Here is a 17,609-nt window from a genome sequence, read left to right as displayed (position 1 = left end):
TTTAAATGAATTCTCTGCAATTCTCTTTTCAGTTATATATCGCACAAAACAACAGTGCAGCACAAACAGTACGTCACTTGGTTGTTTATCTACGGATGTAAATGTAGTTAGAAGTTCTCGTCTGTATGAAATTGGGCAACACATTTCGTCAGGGTTATGCGAGTTTATACATAAATGTATAATTCACAATGCAAATTATACTGAAGTTATGTTTGTCCGTGTGGGATTCCTTGCATTCGCATTTAATGTTGCTGAACTCTGGAGACCTGCAACTAATGGCCAGAGGTAATTCTCTGTAACCACAATAAAAAACATTCATCACGTCAATATTATTACCGGTACAGCAAGTAGGCCTGTTTTGCATGAAAAGTTGTATGCGTGTTATTTAGGTTTCTTGACGGTATTGATATTAACCGTTCAAAGCCAACTGGTAATTATATGTGCCATCTCCCTGCGTCTTACCCGTAGAGTGAATGTATGTGTTTCATATTATTTTCAAAATAAACAGGAATTATCCTTTAAAGCCTAGTGGTGACTATATGTACCACCTGTTTTAATAATCAGTACATTGTCAGACATAACCACAACACCTTCCTTCCACATCCGTTCAGACTCATTATTTAGAGTTATCCTACCGCGTATGTATACATAATCTTATCAGTTGATTTAACATCATAAAATAAACGTGAAACAGAGCATCCGAATCCTCTACAGAAGAATTTCTTGCATACTTTTGTGTAAAATTTATTTTGCATATTAAAATATAATTTCTCTTATATTTCCTGTATATATAGGAGCAGCCTCAAAAATATATATCTAATTACCTTCTATTATATACATTGTCGTGTAACTCAGAAAAGGCAATGTGGAAAGAGATAGCTCTCTAAATAAAAGAGGATTCTGTTGGCCTGTTTAAATATTTACAGCAGACACAAAGGCCTACGTCTCGTTAGGAAACCTGAACAAACCAAACCGGGTGCAGTGGTGGCATGGTGGCAGGAACATTTGAAGTAGCACTCCGTCGCTAAATCTTTCTCCATTTCATGGTTGAAATCCGTACGGCACACAATGGATCGTACTTTCTTGTTGAACAAAACTGCGCACACCTGAGTAAACTCTTTTGTTACGTAGGCCTCCATAAATCGTGGGACTACTAGACTCTGACCGGAAACACAAGTTTGAGGTACAAGAACAACATAAGTATAAGTGCGAAGTTTTGCTGCAAGAAAACGTCGGTGTTTGTACGAACATGCATTATTTTGTCTCTTGCGATCCCAATAGGGGAAGAATGCATATAAGATTGTCAAGTTCGATAAATATTTTTTCCCCATGTAAATAATGACCAGTCTTAATGTTAAAAAATTGGGGGATTGGTAAAAACTACTCTCCGTCTTTTACAGTCATTTGTTATAGTCAGTCGCGGTAGTTAATTCTCTTTTCATCGTGACAACTTTCTAGTGGAAACAAAACGAAAATAGAAGTAGGCTCTTTGTGAGCAAACAAATAGCAATTCATATAAGTACTTGAAGAAGTTGGCGGGTTGTTTTATGTCACTATTAAGTTGTGCTGCTTTCGCTAAAGCCTGGAAGCTTGTACTTTATGGTCAGTTCTAGCAAGAGCTCCGGGTTCTTGTAACTCATACCACCTGGTTGTTGGACATCCTGGTGTCCAGGTCTGAGGTTAGCTCAACCGGTGGAACCAGCAGATAGGTCTCTTGTCTTGATCCCCCTCTTTACGTGATGTCGAAACAGAACCCAGCTTTCGAAACGTTGTAATATTATAATTTTAGATGAATAATTTTTCCGGTATGTAACGCTGCCGTCAGAAACCTTCAAACTTCGATTTGTTACAAGATGTTTCCGTGCCAATATTCTCTACAAAACGTCTTTGTTGGAACGTTTGTTTCGTATTTGCTAGAAATTGAGTTCTATCCGTCATCCTAAGGATTTTAGAAATTTCCTGTAGTTCTTGCAAAAAGAAAAATTCGCGAGCACACCTTAAAATACGACATGATAGTTTTATTTTCGATCTATACAACTCACAATTGTCGATTATTATTCAGTTTGAACCAGTGCAATCTGCTCATCGAGCAAACCATAGTTAAATAAGTAAGAAAGAAAAAGAAACGATTGACGGGCATTTCTACTATAAAGATTTGTCTTGTTTCAGAACCTGCTGTTTTACTACGACTCTGATTCATGCAACCGGCCGTCAGGCGTTGTTTTGCTTGAAGGCTGCTACTGTGAGCGTCTCATTACAACTGGCAGCGGAAGTGGCGGAAAGAATAAAGAAGTTGCAGATAAGCAGGTAGGATTCTGTCGACACTGTTAGAATAATACGCGATCGCATGTGTTGAACTTGGGACTGCGACAAGCTACGACGTATCTGCAGGCTAGTACAAATCACGAAGAACTCCTTCCAGCGCTGTTTTATTCAGACACAAGCTCTGCAATGCAACGCTTTCCCCTTGCTTTTAAAACTTGCGGCGAGGTACGTGAGGAGCCGACTGTTCCGTATTGACAGACCTGCAGTTGTTTCCGTCGAGTTGAGCGTGAGGTGATGTCTGTTACTAGTAATGAGGCTGTATAATTTAGCGACTGGCGAGTTGGTGCATTACGATGCACTATGCTCGATGGAGTATTTAGACTACGTTACATATTTTATGATGAATTTCTGTAGCTGTGATTATAATATTAAGTGTGACTGCCAGCTGAATCATTTTAAATTTATTGCATGAAAAAGGCTGCAACCTAACTATCGTCTCTCTGTTGACCATACAAGACGAAAATCACGTCAGATGTCCGTGTATATTAAAATATGGTAACCGTGATTTAAAATACGTTCATCACCGTAAAAAACAATACACATTACATTCACGAATAAAATGGATATTTAAAATGTGCCTTATTAAATTAGACCATATGACGAACGTCATACATTAGTCGTTTTTTAAAAATTGTTTTTAAAATTGTACCTTTCGCTATTTGGAAAGTATACTCGTAAGCAAAATAAAGATGAATTTATTTTTTATGTTCTCGTTAACCTGAATTAAACTGAGCCAGGCTGCTTCTACCTTTTTTGCCTCTCTTACATGCCAAAAAACATGCCACATCATGGTAAAGTAAAGTAAAGCGTCTCGCTACATGCCTGTGCAGGCACTTGGGGGCAGTTGCTAGAAATTCCTGCTTAAAATTTGTCGCAGTTACAAAAATGTATATAGAAATAGAATTTCAAAACTTCTATGCTGGAAATTAATAAAAAAAAACGTTTTACGTACATTTTTTTATTTCTGAATAAATACGCGACTTATTTATCTTTTATTTTATTGAAGCTTATGCGATATATCATTACTATATCGACATCTGGACTTCATGGGAACACGTAAGCCTAAATGAACTTGCCAATAATTACTACTGTTCCGAAAGATAATAACAGTTCCAACCAAATTCCATCAAGCATACTTCACAAATATTAGTCTGATAAGATTATCTTCTTTATAAATGCTGGTAGATGATTCGCGCTCCAAATTCGCAATTGATTACCATTTTGTGGAACACGACGTACACAACTTTGTGTCTGAACTGTTTATAACGTTCAACGGCTTTCCATTCTTTACCTGAACACAAATTTGTCTTCCTTCACACTTTTATAGGCGGGTGTGTAACTGTGACCTCTACACGTCTACGTAAAATTGTTGTTAAAATAACCTCGGTTTAAGTCCACTGATTAGTCTTTCTTTTCGTCATTGTGCTTAATTAATTGCTTTCGTTTCATATTTTAATCCTGTCTTATTTTATTTTTTATAATCGTGATGTGCCCCATACTGTATAAGGATAATAATAATAATATAATATATTTGGTTTAGACTATATACAGAGATCTGTGGCCGCCTAACACCAGGTTTTCACGGCCACAGGTATAAGGATAAATCTAATCGCAGTAAGTATGATTTTTACCTCCTTCCTTCAATAAAAATAATGATACCTCACGATAATTCGTTAGTTGAAGTGTTTAGAAAACCAATCCATTTTGTTGCGATAACCATTCGTCACCCTTAAGTAAATTCTTCTGACTATTGTTAGTCATTAAAGCATGCGGTATACATAGTTACCATTTCATTTCAAAGATGTAGCTTGATATGAATTATTTCAACTTAATTTCCTCATGCCACTCAACACACTTAAATTAATTAAACGATTCTAGAAGTATCCTAAAGTTTGCGCTCCATATGTGGAATTGCACTGCACTTATTAATGAGTGGCACAAATGTATTAATCTCTTTCGTTCAGCTGTCAGCTACGCAAATGAACAAATTAACATGGAGCATTATTTTGTATAGGCCAAGATAAAGAAAACAGCTTCTCGTGTATAAAACAGAGATTGTTTAGCTTTAATATTCCTTTACGACCCTTTAATTTAACAAATTGGACGAATCCCCCCAGGTGTAGTTTAGTTTAGTTTGTTAATTCCTTTGTTTGAAATATTGCTCAACGAGCAGTTGTTTAATGACGTGTTCCATTGAAGCTGTACAGACACTTCAGAAAGTAATTTCTCTTTATTTCACGTTAATCTATTGAACCTCAGTTTATTTATATGTTCATATATAATGTACGAATTTAAGCGCGATTAATTGAATGATCCGTTCGATTGGTTGCTTAGTTGATTATTGTTTTCTGCAGTTGAGAAATAAAGTAAGGCACCACGACAGTATGCCACTATCATCCAACAGACATGATTACTTCAGGTATTATACATAAACTTGTAAAGCTCAAAAATTGTCTAAGATTTGGAAAGTCTGCCAGTTTGTATGTCTGTTTTTTTTCTGTTTTATCTGGATACTGCATGATCCGAGTTTTAAAATATCTCTAGTGCGGATGTGATAGTAACATGGTTCTTATCTTTCCATATTCATATTAATCAATGTATAGGCATTTCGTTTTGATAAGTGGTAAACTGATTTATCATGTTAATATATGCAGCTGTAGCTAAAATATATTTATTAAGCAGGAAATGTGATTCTCACGGCGGTGAGTAGGAAGATGGTTAACTGCCTTCTAGTTTGAACAAACTACACAGCGCTACAACCCAAAAGACAGCCATCTTCGAAATATATTTGACTGTAAAATATTATTCAATTTTGAATTAGGATGCGCATGTGGCTTACGTTTCTTGTTGGCTCAGTCATTCTGAACTGTTTGTCATAATACTAGTGACTTGTCGCATAACAGTATACTGACGAACTGACAGATTCTTTGACTGATGGACTGACTGACCCGTTGTCTCACTGAATGACTAATTGAGTAACCACTTTATCGACTTAATGGCTGACTCACCCATAGACTGATCCCTGGACCAAGATATTATCTGCACATTCTATAGGTGAAGATTTTATAGCATGAAATTTGTTTAAAATTTCAACGGGCATATAAAATTTATGCAGGCAGCTTTCATTTTGAGTTTCAAATTCTATATGTATATATGCACACGTGCGCGGATTTGGATGGATGGATAGACTATCCATAATTGAATTCACTGCAGAAGACCTGACATCCTCATCACGAGTGGAAAATACAGTAGGTCTGCAGTGTAGAACTAATTCAGTATTTACCACCTGAAGATGAACAATTTGAATTTCGAAGTTCATCTAAATATTATTTAAGAATGCAATTTCTTTCTCGAAGGAAACAACTCTTTTCGCTGAAGTTTCAGGTTCTCAGGGCGACGAATATGAGGAGGCTGTCTTCTGGGATGTTGCGACGTATAGTATGGGAGATCGACTGTTCAGAGGTGATAACCCCCTCCATCGTCAGGGCAATCGTATTTTGATTTAAACAGCACAGCTTCCGTTATTGTTTCCGAAAATTCAGTTATCGTTATATACTTTAAGCACTTTATCTCACTTATTCTTATATTAAAGATATATAAATCAATTTTATTCCAAGTCTCTATTCATACAACGAACTATCTTCCGTCTGCCGATTATCTGAATTACAAATTCTCTTATTCAGAATCGTCATTCTGTATTCTTTGATTTCAAAATATGCCACAGTTGTTTCCATTTGCTATAGATGTGACAAATTTCTATTCAAATGCCTTTCTTGATGTCTTTCACCCTCCACGCCCGAAGTTTCACCGTAGTATATTTATCCTTACGCCACTTTTATATACTTATACATGCTTTTCTCTTTTCAAGTCTTTTGAAGCAGTAATATAGCATTATCGATCCTTCACTCCTCATATTAGCTACCATTTTCTACCTTTCTGCGTCACACCTACTTATTTTCCACACTTTCTTATCGTTTTCCTGTTTGTTATGTCCAGTTCGCTCTTGGAAGCTTCATTAGCTACTGTCTCTAGAACCCCCATTACCAGTTTATTAATGCCTTATGCATTCTACTATCTTTCTTCTCTTCTATAACCCCCAAATTTCCGTCTATCCTCATTCTCGATTCTATCAGCAATATTTACGTATGTTTCAGTAATATGCCCCTTACACTTTGATCTCTCGCGAGGTTTTATTTTTCAATTTTCCTATAGGATAAAAGCCATTTTAAATTTATGGAACAAGATAGAATTGTCGATAACAAAGTTCGTGTCTCATAAATGGCTCCTTGGAGGTCCATTCTACTGGAAGAATAGATGTTGGGTGTAAGTAAAGTAGATACCAAGCGATGCACAGTTTCATCGAGATTATTCAGTGTTCTCAAGAGGAGAAAGCTTATGAAAGCAGATTGCATGTATCATAATCTGGATAGGCAATAATGTAGAAGGCAGAATTTCGCTTCACTGATCCGAGTTACATCTCCCTGAACTCGTTTTATGTTTGTTGCAAACAGGTTTCCCTGCGGTTCTTAGATATTACTGGTTTTCATACTACTGTGCTTGCAATATTCACTCCCGCAGGAAATAAGGACAGGGGCAACACAATTGCTTTAACGATTCCTCGATACCAGGGATTTTGTTAATCCGATTTTAGATGTATTTGAACATTTTTACGACTTAGGATGTTTAAATGGATCTTAACGTGCGGATAGGGGAAATTTATATAGTTAGATATCATAAACATAATACTCTACTATAATTTTTATAAGATTTAAAAAATGCGGAATTTAAAAACACATTAATAGCTTGGTCAGCAAATAGCGCTGAACTTGATTATAGATACTGCAATTTAAGAGGAAAGAAGAATCGTATTAAAATACTTTAGAATCCATTAGAAGGAATTATTTGTACAAGAGGCTTCAAAATAATTTAGGTATTTCTCGACGTCGTGTCCTTATTTAGCCGTGTTTTGTGCACGCAACGTACATCTCCTGCAGTGCGCTTTCTCTCAGTAGAAGGAACAAAGAGAACGAATATCTGTCTTTCAGTCGCGTAACAACGACTTCTGTTCGCGTGGCGACAATATCGGCGATCTACAGGAAGAAACTCCAGCTTTGAATGACAGTTGACCGATAAGAATTTCCACCGAAAGTCGCAACTGAATTGGAAGTAGTCGTGCTTCGTATTTAGAACGTGCCGAGTTCAAATCTTGGTCCGGAGACAGACTATCCTGAATGATGCTTTTCCTGGCTTTCCTCGGTGCCTCCAGACGAAAGCAGAGACAGTACCTTTAATTATGCCTTGAACGCTACCTTCCATATTTTTCCATTTCGTTGTTTATCAGTCATATTTTAATCAGCGCTACATTATCTGGGCTGCTGAGAGCGTCGTTGAAGAAATCACACACAAACCTGACCGGATTTCATAAGTTACTACGGAGTTAAAGTTTGTGGCTTTCAGAAATGTTCTGACAATGTGTCCCTCGTGTGCGTGCTTCCTGTATTGACACAGTAGATACTTCTAGCACTTGGTCTTGGAAGTGGACATTTTCCTTCTCGTTATTACATCCTGTCACAAACAGAAGTTTGTTTTTCTTTCCCTCACTTTTCCAATTTTTCTTTTAGTTTACATTTCAGCTTCGTTTATTACACCAGTTCATAAATGTCACTGGTCGAGAGATCTGGGCGACAATATCTCCCTTTGAAATCATTGGCTGCCTTGAGAACAGAATTATTTTTATAACGACAGGAAAGAACCAACTGAAAATATTACAGCACTTTTTTGTGCCCAGTTTTGCCGCTACTTTATAGACGCTGAAGGAGAGTGAAAGTTTATCCCTAGCTAATTTCCACAGCATCAAAAAATTTAAAAATTGGGGACTAAAATCCGTATGTTTTGGACCTCGACGCTAAATGAAGGTGAATGAACGACGTTTCGGCTGATTGACTTCCGGAGAAGAGATCCCGGGACGAATTGAATAGGAGGCTGGATTGAGCCCAATGAATTTCGGGAGAGAAATCCCTGTCCCTTTAGGAAATCCATTCCGGCGTTTCAGTAGGTCCCTTACTTTCAGAACTTTGGAAGGCGATTTCTACTGTTTAACAGTTACACGACGTCAAGATTTTGTAGTACAAAGGAATCGCTATCCAAATAAATTATTGCTAAAATCATTCACAATTCTCTGATCTCATGTGAGTTATTTTCTATAGTCAGCGGGTGCCGGGGATATGTAACGAAGAGCGTCAGCGCCTAAACAGCACCGTATAGACTAACCGCACAACAAAGGTGTCGGAGAAGTTGCCGCCAGATCACGGGGTTTGCAGCTGCTGTCTTCCGCGAAACTCTTATGTTAAGGAAAATACCAGGCCACTAACGATTACTCCCCTATGTTAACTATATGTACCACATATCTTAATAGTCAACAACTCTTAATTTTGCTCACAGAATGTGAAAATGAGTCTCGTATGGTTCTCAGAGTTAACAGCGATTTCCTTAAAAGGAATTGTAAAAGGGAATCAATGTGATTTTTTTTAAGGTACGGATTGAATATTAAAATGATAGAAAATTACATTCTGCTTCATATGGCTAGGTACAGTCTTTGAATAAGTTAGTAACCAAACATAAATTAACCACTGTACATCTTGGAAGATGGCTGTCTTCTGGGTTGTTGCGCCGTATAGTTTGGTAGAAATTTACCGATGTGTTTACTTCCGAATCGTCGGTAAATTTCTACCAGACTATACGGCGCAACCATCCAGAAGACAGTCGTCTTTATGCTCGCCGCCATGAGAACCTGAAATCTCACACTGTGCATCTAAATCTCTGTCACGCTGATTTTCTTTTACGGACTTCGGTTCTCTGCTGTTGCATGGCCTGGAGTCAGCAGGAACCGTGACCTGGGGGCTGCATAATGCAAGAGGTGTAGTGGCAGACCAGGGCTTTAGGAGTAGTCGCTCCGAATACTTCAGCGTGCTTCGTGTCTCTTCCGTGCATATTTCATAAGTTTGCAAGCCTGCACTGTCATTTGTAGCGGGAGATGCGATGATTCGTTGTTGCTCTCTGTGCGCACACGATAGAAGGTGCATTGCAGAAGGGAATGTAATAATAGACCGAACATTCGGGAGAGATTCTGTGAATGTACGTAGTGTCTCGAGATCTGATCCAGGATCGGCTTTTTGCATGTGTGGTACAGACGTTTCTAGCTGTATTTTTATATACAATACTTCGTTACTTAGTGGATTGGTAAGATAGTTTAATGTTTCTTGTATCAGAGGATAACGTTAAAATGGCAGTCAGTGTAGGAGAGGTTTTTATCAAATCTTGTACTACATTAGAAGGGAACTTTGTTGAATAAGTAAATAAATTCAAATTCCTGTGCGCAATACTTCCTTTTATGCGTTCTGTATAATATTACAATCTCTTATTCTCCTATTTCGTTTTTGCTAGTTAATAGTCACACGCGAGTCTATAGCTGAATCGGACTGGAGGAACTTTCTGCAGTTACATTCCCTAGAACTTTTAGAGGTGTATCGCTGTAAGAAAACATACGACCTCGTTTGCGTAGAAGCTGAAAATGCGTTGTGCTCGTAAGCCGGACGCTGTGGCTGTGCGCGCGAAGCTGAAGCCCGTGTCCAAAATTACAGCGATTTACCTGCACAAGAGTAAGGGTCACCTTTCTACTTACAGATCAAAACATGTTTTCATGTTCGGCCCGCCCCTGTCCGGAAAGTGATGTATGCAATATGTGCAGATGACGCTGATATTCAGGTAGTGTTGGCCAGCCCAGATAATATGATCGTCAATTGTAAACAAGACAGATTTAAACTCATCCTCCTTCCACGACTCCAAGCTCCAATGACAACAGCATCGTAGATTGATTGATGAAATGGCATTCGCCCTTGCTTGGTGTGTGGGAGGTCAGTAGGTCGACCCCCAGAGAGCATTCTTCTTATTTGCTTTAATTTCTTAATTGCAGCCCCACACAGTAATTTCGTAATGTTTACAGCGATCTTCATCTGTCAAACGTAAAGATTCTGTGGGTAAATGCTAACTTAATGTATTAAATTTGGTCACGACCGTTCCCTTTCTCATCCCTTCCAAATTATTAATTAATCACTAGGCCCAGTCACCTTAAGATTCGAGATTATGTAACCTGAGCTATTGACAGCGTAGTTAAATAAACCATAAATAAATAGAACGAGGAGCTGTTGTTGTAAATGCCGAGATACTAAATTAAATTAGGCCACGACCGTTTTTTCGCATCCTTTCCAGTTTATTAATTATTATGCCTAAGCGACCTACAACTCGGCACTGAATAACCTGTCCTGACAGCGCCGTTAAATAAACAACAAGTAAATAAGATGAGGAGTTATCGCCGTATTTTCTTTAAAATAGTGAGGAAACGACGTTTCGCATGCATGTCACGTACAGCAGAAATGAAAAGCAGAAAAGACGCTCTTGACTCTGCGGATTCAGCTTGAATGCATGTAAGCACACTGGGACTCGTCGCATTATTTGGAAACATCTGCAGTTCCGGAATGTTTAAGACGTCGGTCCTGTGATTTGCTACTGCAGCTCTAAGGCCCCCGTAACTCACTGACTCAAAAGTTAATTTATGAACTTTCAGCAGAGCCGACGACAAGGGAAAATTATTTTTACGAAATAGTAACACGAAGGTGGTTGTCTTTTGGGTTGTAGCGCCGTGTAGTGTGGTAGAAGTTTACCGACGCTTTAGATGTACCTGATGCTGCCATTATCAGGGCGACTAGCTCGTGGCGAAAAGTTGTGTTTTCATTGTGGTACGGAAGTAGTTATTAAATACTATGTAGACGATCTTCGGCTTCAAAAGACGCATCTTACACGAGAAGTGTATTTCTTTCGGAGTTTTTATTTTCAAGGCGATGTCTAACGTCAATGCTAAAATAAATTTTATTGCTGTTTAACACTAACAAGATTCACTTCCATAAACTTTTACTGGTCATATGCTAGGCTTCTACTACTAATAAGGTTTAGTTCTTGATACAAACTTATTCACAAAGAATTTATAGTTCCACAAAAGGTTTTAGGAGGTATCCCTTGGGGAAATACTTCCATCGATTCCTACACCTTTTTAGGAAAGAACGAGTCTTTCAGATCACGTCGCAGTGGTGAACCGATTTAAAGTAACTGGACCACAAATGTTCCTTAGTACCCATGGCTAGTTGAAATTTAGTGCCAGATGTTTGAAAGTAATAAAACACGTACTGCACAGCGCCATTCTGTTCAGTGGCTGTCTATCCAAATAGTTGGTCTCGTTCGACCTCCATATAACTCCCGACCTCTGACATTTTACTGTGTTCTGATAGAGGAATATGAAAGCGAACAACTCCAGCGAAAGTAAAATTTCTGAGACATTTCATTTTTTGTCTCTCCTCGATAAAAGGAACAAGAAACTAATGATGTTATTGCTTCGGGGTGACGTCTTTTTTTTTAAAAAAGAAATTGAAAGTTTCGAAACTGAATTGACGGCAAGTGTAATGCCGTTTACAGTAGACATAAACAATATCTCTGAACTATAATAGTATGCTCTAAAGGATTTTTAATTTCAATATTTAGTTAATTTAAAATCGTAAATGATTTTATTTTTGACAATGTTACTACAAAGCCAAATAAATAGTCTGTTACGTTGTCTACTGTCCTGGTAAACGGAGTATTTGTTTAACGATGCCGTCAATAACTCAGATTATATAATTTAGAATTATAGTATGAATAACGAATTTGTAAGGATTTGTAAGGGAGCAGTCGTGGACTATATAAGATACTGTCCCTGCATTGGCCTGGAGGGAGTCAGAAAGAAACTATCGAATAAGGTAGATTTAATACTTATAAATTCACGTTGTGAAGAAGGCATGAGATATTATGTGAATTTCGGCGTGGACTACACTTTCCGAGCTTGATTAAACAAGCCTCGGCCTCAGAGGTTAAACAAACCAGAGTCAAATAAATCAATTCGTATATTTTCACCATCCTCTTCCGCGAGGTTAGCATCTACCACGAGCGTTGAGTAAGGCCGCATCACAACACAGAACCTGGGGAAATTACAGCTTAATGAAAGCGTATATGACAGATCCCGCGGGACCCTGAAGCAAACAGTTCTTCCGTTTTCCTGCTCCTACCATGGGTTACAGCTGTTTTAAAATGTACTAGCCTTATGTGGAAATATGAGTGTAACAAATTAAACAAGACGTTCATTTTGTTTTCTTCTTTACAGTCTCTTGCATTCAGTTTTAAGGTGGATGAAATTTATTTAGCCAGGTCATAGCAAAATGGTTGCATACTAAATTGACTTAGCGGTTCCCAACATGGGGTCGTGTTCTTGGTTGTATCGTGAAGTGAACAGTTTTAGTTTCATGTGGAATCTAATAGAAAGGTGATCGTGAATGAATTGAGAAGAATTCCAACGAAGGGTCGTTACCTTTCTTATCCCTTTCAAGTGGAGTGGTAACTATATGTGCCATATGTTTTAACAGTCAATAAATCTGCATTTTGAATTTATGTGTTTTGTATTATTGTTACTAGAAACAGCTATCCCATTGACATGGGCGGACTAATGGAAACTAGAAAGAACTGTTGGGCCCGAATTCTTCGTTTCTGAAGAGAAGTCTGAATCTGAGCCTCCTGAAAGCGTAGCGGAAGTGAATTGCACTGCACTGCGAGATTTGGTCCTCGGAGAGGAGATTATATCCTACGTAATGCGATTCCCACAGTGCGATTACATTTGCACAGATAGAATTATATTTCCATTAAATTAATGTTAAGTCTAACGTGATATATAAAATAGCGAGGAACGCGTTTGAAAAATATTTACTCTCCGAATTGGTTTCTGCATTTCCTCTCTTGTTTCCAGTAAATTACGTATTTTTTTGAAGATGTTCTGTGCTCAGATTACACCAAAAAACTCATCATATCTAAGAAGAAAGAGATGAAATGAAGTGATCATAAATACCGGGAGCACATTGGCTGAATTCGACTCTTAAAGACGACGTACTGCTCCAAGGCCGTAACGGATTTACCTGTAAGGTTCGAGTTCAAAGCGAATTATTTATTCTTTATTCCATTCCTCGACCTTAAGTAGAACTGAGTTTCACAGAGTGGATCTTTAATTGCCTGCACAAATAACACGTTTTCTTCTTATTCCTTGGAAACTCAATTTAGACTCTAGTGCGCTGTTACAGCAGCATAATTGGATTGCGCAGTGAACCTTAGTTAATTCTTTATAGGGCCTTGGTAACAACCATCTGCTTTAACGTTCGGTAATTTAGCATGCCACTCACGTGGTCTTTTTATGGGTTTAATTTGATTCTCAGAATAAAGGGCTAAATTCGTCCTAAACATCGTTAAAATAATGATGCTGTGTTTTTCTGGAGGAAGGAACCAAATTATTAAACGTAGATAATTGCTGCTACTGATATTTTTTTTAATTCTCTAGCTCGGTGGAGGAAATCTCTAGAGTGAAGCATCTTCAAACGGACGGCATTCATAGGCTTTGCGTCAGTGTTTGTGTTCTTTCCATACTATAAAATCTAATCTGAGTAATTCAACTAATTTTTGACTTTTTACTCTTCTCACTTTCTTCAAATGCAACGTTTTTTATTTGTTTTTAATCGTTGGCGAGAAAGTAATGCGTTGTAATAATATGGTAGCTCAAAGGTAAAACCTCGACGGCGATGACACCGACCGAGTACGTGAGAGATTAGCAAACCAGCCTTGTATTCGTCAGGCACTGTCACCTGCTGCGACTCATGTATCACGCGGGGATCACCAGCCAATTACACATGTCCGTGGAGCTGTCTCCTCGTAGCATATTTCATCAAAGGGTGGGCATAATGCAGTTATTTGTTTATGCATACGAGGATTACCATAATGTAATGGGATGACTAATTATTGTCACTACCAAGAGAAAAGGATTAACCATTACTGTAATCTTGTAAGTTTATAGGCAAGTAAGGCGCGCTCGAATGGTTCTGTAGGCTTTCATGAGATATGGGATATTTTGTCACAGTTGTTATGTATGTGAAATCTTCAGTAGATGAGAGTATGTGTTTTTATGTCAACTTCCGTGTTTTGTATTATTGTAGGGAAATGTTATAAATATTCCGCCCTTCTTAGGCAGAACTTATTTTAACTTCCATTTCTGCAGTAATAATGTTAATCTTATTGTACGTTTTAAGCTTAGTGCCTTCCTAGGTACTTCTTCAAGGCACTGAGATGTTGTTGACCAAACAAAATTTTGTCGGATTTCTAGCGCCGATGCATTGATTTTGTGAGGAAGTGGGGAGGTATGGGTTATGCGAGTAGTTTACCAATTACCCATATGCCACTGTCGATAGAAAGAATTTTGAAGGTTGGATCAGTGACACACACGAGATGCCTATTTGCATTTTGTTATGATCCTGATTAACACATTTCCATTGCAAAAGAACCACGGCTCGTGCTGTAGAGGTTCAGGAATAACGCACTGTTGCACACAGACCGGCTGAAATACTGTACCAGAATGAGAGAGGCATGGTAGGATGCGTCTCTTGAAGTCCCAGTCTTGCTTTTATGTGGCGAATCCTGATTTCACAAACGACGCATTTCGGCACAAACACATGAAATGCAACGATCAAAAAGTTCGTTAAGTTAAAAGCATTTATTGTTCGTTCTTTGTAGGAAGTTAAGACAGTTAACGTATCATTGAAGGTCGTATGATTTCACATGCTTCAGCTCCGAAAATAGTAACCGTATTTTAATTAAATTTGGTACTGGAAATGATACATTATAAAAGTCCCACAGAACAAAATGTTTTAATTAAGTATACAACATTTTCTTATGACTTAAAAATTTCGTGTTGTTATTAGAGTCGGAAGAAAAAATACATGCGGAGAAACATTAATAATCAAGGTCTATGATGTAGCCTGTATCCTACACAAAGTGGCAGAGATAACATGTGGATAAAATGGATACGTAAAGATGGAGTTTGAACTACACTTCTCCACTCTTAATGACATTTGGTCTTGAATCCTGAGGTTATATATCGGCACCACTGAGAGTGGGTTACAAACATTTTACAAACAGTAACAACTCTTGGTCACTTTTAGCGACAGGAACTGGGTTTAGAGTTACAAGATCAATACAATGAGAAGTTTACCTTTTCTTTTTTAAGGTGTAATTAGACTCGAGAGAGAGGAAAGACTACATATTTCTGAACTTTATAATCTGTGAGATTTCGGGTTTTAAAGGCAACATGTATAAACATGGCTGTCTTCTGGGATATTGTGCATTGTAATCTATTCAGGTGCCCTGATAATGGACGCAATAAGACTTTTTAAATTATAATATACATAGATCTAAAGTACATACATGTATGCGTATGTATATAAAATTTCATAGTTATATACGGACACATGTACTCGTAAAAGCGATATAATCTGGAAGGAGATGTATCTAAATTTAATAAATCGATAAATATTCGTGAAAGTTGGTATAGTAATAGAAATTAGTTATAATATATTTAAACTAGGAATTAATAAAGCAAAATATTTACAAATGAATCAGTCATTTAAAAATAGATCTGGAAACAGTCACGGTTCATATATGATACCAGAATTTATTTTGTCAGTGATATATGTTGTCAACGCCTATAAAGTAATGTAAATGTCACTGTCGTGATAAGCGTTAAAATTAATCTGAAGCTGTTGGTTTAATCGGTTGTCAGCAGCTTGCATTGCTCGTCGTCGGCTGCTGTGAAGCTGAGGAAATAAACAGTGGTTATTCCTGTAACTCTGCTCGTTAAACTTTGAAGTAAGTGCATGTGAGGTGTTTGAATGTACAGAGACTGATAAAGGAGGCACCAGGTGCAAGAAGGACGAGTTACACTGTGACCAGCAGCTGCCGTCGTTGCTTTAACTGAGATGTGAATCTTGTACATGACATCTCAACTCGTAACGTCACTTAACGACGCGAATTGCTGTCAGTTCTCTTGCTCAAGATACAAATAAGAACTGACGTTTAAATTCGAGTGAGAACTAGCGTTTAAACACTGTAAACCACATTTATTAAATCTTTATTAAACGCTAAATTACGGTGCGTTGACTGATAAAGTTGAATGCAGCCGTCACTTCTCGGCTTCCGGCAGGAACTACTGTAATACAGGAAATTTGATTTTACTGTTTTATGGACTGATACTTGACTCGTGTCGGGAAAACCTTGCAGCTCATGGCGGTCCCTGGAGCCGGAAAGTGACATTTACGTTAATCTTTGTAAGTGAATCAATCTCTTCTGTGGACAGAATGGATCAGGGTTTGATGTCAGGCTGTGTCGATGAAACTCAACTCGGAATAATATAGCATATAATGTGCCGATGAAGAATATAATAAGTGGGAAATTTAGGATATTTTATGACCATGAACTCTGTGCTTCCTCAGCTAATTTACTGTCTTTAGGTCAGCGAATTGAAAGTCATATAGGAATGAGGAAGACATAAAATGCGTGTATTATTATTTTTTGTTGGCTACCCACTGGGAAAGCGGCTAATTGGAAGACCAAGAAGGAGACAGGTTAACAATAACTCGGATAGTAGGGAAACATTGTAAGGCTAAGAGGAGAATAAAACAATTCAGAATCCTGTGGAGTATGTCCTGTCATTGGTGTTCATTCGTTGGATTCTGATACCAGCTTTAGTACTGTGGCACCGTCTTCCGTTTAATCGTGGAAATATCTTATTTCTTGTCCTCTACATATTGGAATATTACGTCTGTTGTATGACATATTTTGAGTTAAATTTTCATTAATTCTATATTTGGAATCTCACTTAGATACCTCGTTTCTGAGACTCGTCATTATTACCTATAATAATGCTTATTTATTTGGTCGCATTTTCTTGCCATGTTACGTAAATTATCCAGAATGTTATGATTATTATTATTATATTTTATTAGAGACGCGATTAACAGGGGTTATATAAACAACTTCTTTGGTCTGATTCGTTGCGAATAATCATAATTGCACGAATTTATATAATGAAAGTAATTAAGGACGACTACAGAGCGTCTCTAGTGCTTCTTTCTTGTTACCTACTTGTGCCAAAAGGATCCATCAGCTAACGATCGAGTCAGGCCACATGTTGGCACGTTATACAGTAGTCTCGTTAAAGGCGTATTCGGTTCGTAGTCATTGCGGTTTGCAATTGTGTTAATACTTTGTGAACTGTCTCACTTTCCGTTCTGTCAACCTGTTGAGTCCAGTTGCTTCTATATTAGAACGTCTGT

At 37.8% G+C, this 17,609-nt stretch overlaps 1 protein-coding gene across 6 annotated transcripts in view; it reads left to right on the top strand.

Annotated features, from left to right (window-relative positions):
• LOC110838154 (ras-specific guanine nucleotide-releasing factor 2) overlaps positions 1–17,609 on the top strand; it is a 139,344-nt gene that overhangs the window by 47,402 nt on the left and 74,333 nt on the right. For all 6 annotated transcript variants that reach the window (XR_015532698.1, XM_022081064.2, XM_022081063.2 and 3 more), the window contains exon 2: positions 2,170–2,307. Coding sequence is in view for 5 of the 6 variants with exons in the window: in XM_022081064.2 (XP_021936756.2) it covers positions 2,170–2,307 (138 nt within the window). In the remaining variant the exon portion in view is untranslated. The remainder of the gene's footprint in view (positions 1–2,169; positions 2,308–17,609) is intronic.

The sequence above is a fragment of the Zootermopsis nevadensis genome, unplaced genomic scaffold (genome assembly GCF_977971745.1).
Source record: "Zootermopsis nevadensis isolate Lab colony 2312 unplaced genomic scaffold, Znev_1.0 Znev_ptg000061l, whole genome shotgun sequence".
Taxonomy (NCBI): Eukaryota; Metazoa; Arthropoda; class Insecta; order Blattodea; family Termopsidae; genus Zootermopsis; species Zootermopsis nevadensis.
This window is presented reverse-complemented; position numbering and strand designations above follow the sequence as displayed.